The 5,462-nt window shown below is 45.1% G+C and overlaps 2 protein-coding genes across 2 annotated transcripts; one reads left to right on the top strand and one right to left on the bottom strand.

Moving 5' to 3' along the window:
- Nucleotides 1-557: 557 nt before the first annotated feature.
- Nucleotides 558-2,346, top strand: MICPUCDRAFT_70240 (uncharacterized protein). Its single transcript, XM_003056563.1, has 5 exons — nucleotides 558-587; nucleotides 674-706; nucleotides 866-1,228; nucleotides 1,331-1,497; nucleotides 1,596-2,346. Exons 1-5 carry the CDS (start codon nucleotides 569-571, stop codon nucleotides 1,935-1,937), a joined length of 924 nt encoding a protein of 307 aa, XP_003056609.1. The 5' UTR covers nucleotides 558-568; the 3' UTR covers nucleotides 1,938-2,346.
- On the bottom strand, nucleotides 2,112-4,035 carry MICPUCDRAFT_65178 (uncharacterized protein; the record flags this gene model as incomplete). The annotated part of the gene is made up of 2 exons (XM_003056158.1): nucleotides 3,371-4,035; nucleotides 2,112-3,305 (listed from the first exon to the last, which is right to left on the bottom strand). The coding sequence occupies exons 1-2, from the start codon at nucleotides 3,968-3,970 to the stop codon at nucleotides 2,112-2,114; spliced, it is 1,794 nt and encodes a 597-aa protein (XP_003056204.1). The 5' UTR covers nucleotides 3,971-4,035.
- Nucleotides 4,036-5,462: the final 1,427 nt, after the last annotated feature.

Genomic DNA, 5,462 nt, shown 5'->3' with positions numbered 1-5,462 from the left:
CTTTCGTACTTTCGTACGAAGGTACGTGTACACTTTTGTACTTTCGTACCTTCGAAGATAGAATACCTTCGAAGGTACTTTTATTTCGGTACGTGTTTTTTTTGTCACGAGTACGTTTTTTGCTGTTTTTTTTCGAATTACGTACAGTAACAACTTAGAGGACTACGTACACGTGTACCTGAAGGTATAGTCGCTCCACGTAATTCGAAAAAAAACAGCAAAAAACGTACTCGTGACAAAAAAAACACGTACCGAAATAAAAGTACCTTCGAAGGTATTCTATCTTCGAAGGTACGAAAGTACAAAAGTGTACACGTACCTTCGTACGAAAGTACGAAAGTACCTTCGAAGGTACTTTCGTACGAAAGTACTTTCGTACCTTCGAAGGTACGCGCTACGTAGCACCCGCGCGCGAAAATTGACCCAGTACAGTAGTACCTTTGTACCTTCGTACTTTCGTAGCACTGTACACGTACACGTGCAGTAGCTGGCTTGCTGGAAAAGTTTTCCGGAACAGTGTGGCAAGTACTTCATTCAATAGTCTATGGATCACAAGCAATCCATTGTAATGAATGATATCGCGATTGGTAAGATACTACTTTACTTCTCTCGTGCTAAATGTGTTCAACTATAAGATGCGCCGCGGTATGTTTGTGGTTGACCGTATAAAAAGGGTGTTTTCAGCGTGGCTCGTTCAACTTTCCGGGTACGCTTTTATTACTGATTGTTGCCGATCTAGTAAACTAGTAGGTTCTGCGCCTGCCATGTGGTCTGGCAAGGTTGTTTGACGAATCAAATTCAACCCTGCGAACATACCATATCCCTCACTATCTATCATCTGTCTCGTTCGGTATTTTTCGCTCAGACAAACCAAGCAGTGCAGAATTAGTTGCACCAGGTGAAGATGTTAGGGTAGGTCATCAAACGCGTGGTGGTTTGCTCCGTGGGCACGGTACAATATTGGTCAGCGATCGATTTACTGCGACCATATGCGGAACGATAGAGCGAGTTGGTAATCTTGTATCTGTACGCCCTTTTCGGTGCACTTACAAGCCGGAAACAGGAGATGTCGTTCTAGGGCGTGTCATTGAGAGAGCGGGAAAGTGTTGGAAGCTTGACATAAATTCTTGGCAAGATGCGTCCTTACATCTTAGTGCCATCAATCTGCCGGGAGGTATCCCACGCCGTCGCAATGCAGATGACGAACTCAACATGCGCCAGTTATACGGTAAGGATTTGTTTGCAATAAGATTACTGTTGGTTTGCACCAGGATTCCACATATCTCTTATACACGAGCAAGAGCGTTCTTGCGGTGCACCCTGCGATTTGATGATGATGATCTTGTTAGTGCAGAAGTGCAGAGTGTGCACCGTGATGGTACCGTGATGCTCCATACTCGCGGTCCAAAGTATGGTTGCATGTCTCTTGGTCAGCTAATAAGTGTGGTGCCCGTGCTCGTAAAGCGGGCTGAAACGCATTTCCACAGGGTATGCAGTGTAGGGATCGTTACTGTCTTCCAGCAGAATATGCTTCTTTCCTTTCCAGCTTCAATATGAATATCTATAGCATTTTGTTTTGGTGAACCTTCAACCAGGACCTCAAAACAGATATTGAAATTTTGATCGGTTGTAATGGTTATATATGGGTTGGACTCAAACATTCAGCATGTTTTACGCATGACCCTGAGTGTTCAAAATCCCAAAATAATACTGGTGGATGTGAACGTGAAGTTTTCTCCACATCCGTAAATGCACACACGCGTGATCAGGTTTGCAGGGTTGCTAGTGCAGTAAGGGTTCTCTCTATGCTCCATCTGGCGATATATCCAAAACGTATTCTAGACGTTGTGGATCGCTCGAACGATTGGGGAGTTTCTAATACCGATATGCTAAGAAGGGCATTTGTAGTTAAATTCTCAGAATGGATGACCGATTGACTGTTCATGGATTCGTATTCACTGCCGAAGAAGTTCGGAGTTTAATGATGAGCAACCATTGGAGAGTTGAGCACAGGAACGGGCTGTTCTTCTACATTACTTCTGCTTCATGCAGTTCAAAGATGAATGTTGACGAATGTTTTTTTGACAACAGATCGATTCGTATTAAAGTTTTTAAGAAGCTTTAATGAGGTCGGCATATGCCCCTGCAATGCAAGCCTTAATATCTGCGTAGCTGACAACTAGCATTGACAACTCATCGCGTGAAAGGAGGATCACTTTTTCTGGAACACCGATGTCTACTTTATTCAGGGAATCGAATACGTGACCCCAGTCTAGAATGGGTGAACCGTCTTCATTATCTTGATGAAATAAATAATCACGAAAAAGCTTTAAAATATACCTGTCTCCAGTTTCAGCCCAATTGGTATCCAATCTGCCGGACGGTCGCTCGTTCACAAATGCTAACTTGGTGAGAATGCGAAGAAGTCGTCCGTTTTCAACTTCTTTCACAAACTCCACTCTAAATTGGTCGTTGATGATCCGTTCAGCATGTAAGGCATCGAAAGCTGCTGGTGCCAGTAGCTGGCTGAGCATCTTACTGTCAGAAATGTGGCCGAACGCAAGGTCAGAAATAACTTGTCCAAGTGCCTTAGAGCAGAACTTTTGCGCAAGAGCAATTACATCTGAGGAAGTCACCTGGGAGGGACCGCATGCAAGCACAGCAAGAAGCTGCCCGACAGCAATTAGATCATCTCTTCGACGACGTTGAGACGTGCTTGTGTCAGCAGTTCTATTCTTATTTGGATAGAGGGCATCTACAAGACCAACAGCTGCTATTCGTAAGCGTTGCCTGACAACCACTCCGCTGTCGTGGTTGGACTGCCCATCACAACAGAGAAGAATTTTACTTGGTTTCAGAGAGACAGCACCTCCAGCTGATAAACCGCACCGGTGAATACTCCGTAAAACAGAACAAAGCTGAGTTGCATATGACCATAGTTGTGGCTCAGTGGCAGCTTTGCAACCCTCGTTAGAACAGTGCAAACTCTTGAGTGAGACAGCGGTCACATGATAATCATATGAAAGATATAACGCTGGCACCCCGTTATCTGCACTTACAAAACTAGCACGGATCGCTGCAATGTTCGGATGGTTCACCAAACTTGACCAGTTATTAACCACTTCCTTTGCCTTTGCACTGACCTCTGGACTTGGGTAGATATGTTGAATCTGCCGAATGACATACTCCTTCCCATCTACAAAGCTTACGCCTTTCACTATCCCTAATCGTGACCTTGACGATATCGAGTTATTCGTCACATCCTTTTGCCCTATGGGCACCAGTGAATGGTATTCATTAATCACCTTCGACCGCAAAAACAAATAAGTGAATCTTCTAAACAAAAACAAGATAGAGAATTGATCTTTACCCTTGGAAGTTGTCCCCCTCCCTGGAAACTAGGCACCGCGTGGCCGTGCTGAACGCGCCCATGTCGTTGGGGTGGAGTTAGAAGTTCCTTGGAAAGAAAGCTGGCCGAGAGCAGGTCGTGTTCAGATGTCCCTGAAGACAGCACGTCTTTCACTCTATTCTGTACAGAAGCAATGTTGACTCCATTATGCATATTGAAAGGACCAGGGTATGAACTTGTTTCGGGACGATCAGTCAAACTATCTTCCGATTGAATCGTCGTTGCCGACAGTTCAGAGAGACCAAGTGAAAAGTCGCCATTAATAGGAAGTGCAGCGTTTCGCTGGGGGTGACCTTCCGGAGCGCTACTAGCGTTAAACCCAGGGATGAATGGGGCAGCGTTGGCGCTGATGGACGCCCTGGGAATGAAGGGAGCATCAAGAGACGTTATCGACGGAGTGACCATATGAGAATTAAGAGAGCTACTGTAGCCAGCTTGTTGTGTAGCCTCGAAGGCGTCACTATCGCCACTGTTGAATCCACCTCCGGGCGCAAAAGGTAAAGATTTATTTGGTGGCTGTTTCGATAATTTAGATGAGGAAACGCTTTCATGGCATTTCATAACAAACGCGGGTGCCTCAGAACTGCACAGCTCCTTTCTCTTACGAGCATGCTCGAAGGTGTGTGTGTGTTTGTGTGGAGTCTATGATACAAAAATGTACGGTATAAATAGCCCTACGTACATGTACACGTACAACATTATTGTACGAAAGTACTTTCGTACTTTCGTACTTTCGTACGAAAATAGAATATTTCCGGAAATAGATACGAAAATACTTTCGTACCTTCGTAGAATACAACTACTACGTGTACTTTATTGTATGATAACAACTTACTTTCGTACTTTCGAAAGTATTTCCATATCTCCGTCCGTACAACGCAATGTACTGTACGTGTACAACGTTGTACGTGTACACGTACAGCTGTACACGTACGGAAATATTTCCGGAAATATCTATCTTCGTGTACAGTACACGTAGTGTACGTGTACAGTAGTGATCAGCTGTACACTACAGTTTATACTACTAGCTACAGTGTAGTGGCTATCAGCGAAAGGATATGAGCTTAGAAAGGATATTAAAAGGATGAGCGCGCGGTGTGCTATCATCGCGCAGACGCCGTTTTTGGCTCTGTAACTGCAAGGCATGTTAGATGACATCACCCTCGAGGCGCGCGGATCGACCGCGTCCGTGTCTGAATCGCATGAGCAAAGCATAGACTGGCGCGATCGCGTCGATTTGTAAAAGAGCACTTTTCTTCGCAGCTACAGCCTCGACCCGCGGAGTTCAACTGCCGACGCAAGCGATCGTTTCTTTTTGCGCCGCGCGAATTTTGAATATGTGCGCATGTGTTCACGCGATATAATCACGAAGTTTTTTTTACGTTCGGAACTGTTTCCATGAAGTTTCGACGTCGCGTACGCGAGCTCAGGAGACGGCAAATGTTTCGTAACGCCGAGTCTGTTTTGCAAACGACGATTCTGTGCGCCGGGACAGCCTGATTCAGCGCCCCAGGTGTATAAAACTCGCTGGAATGATCGATTACGCTGTCTAGTCGATGTTCCTTTGACGCTCCGGCCTCAACCGCGGCGCGCGCCTCTCTGACTGTCCTCGCGCGGCGCGGCAGTTAAGAGGATGAGCTCATCAGTAGTTCATCCTCTTAAAACGTACTACGCTCTGAATATTTGCTCATACGCCATCCTCTTAATATCCTCTCTAATAAGCTCCTATCCTCTCGCTGATATCCACTAGCTATCTATCTTCTGTTGTACTTTCGTACTTTCGTACTTTCGAAATAAAGTACTTTCGTATGATACGAAATTATAATTAAAGTATCATAACAACTTATTATTAAGGTCACGCTCCGCTAATTAAATTTCCCGTGCCAAAAGTACGAAATTGTGGCTGAATACGCATACAAATTGCAAAAACGTACTTTCGTACGCGCCCACGCGCCGTCGCTGCGCGGATTGATTTAAAGCTTTGTCACGACATCTTTCATCATATCGTCGATGCCCTCTCAAAGTTTCCCGATTTTAGGAGACCTGGAAGGCG

This window comes from Micromonas pusilla (genome assembly GCF_000151265.4).
Source record: "Micromonas pusilla CCMP1545 genomic scaffold MICPUCscaffold_2, whole genome shotgun sequence".
In the NCBI taxonomy this organism is placed as follows: domain Eukaryota; kingdom Viridiplantae; phylum Chlorophyta; class Mamiellophyceae; order Mamiellales; family Mamiellaceae; genus Micromonas; species Micromonas pusilla.
The sequence above is the reverse complement of the archived record's forward strand: the minus strand, read 5'-3'. Positions and strand labels throughout refer to the sequence as shown.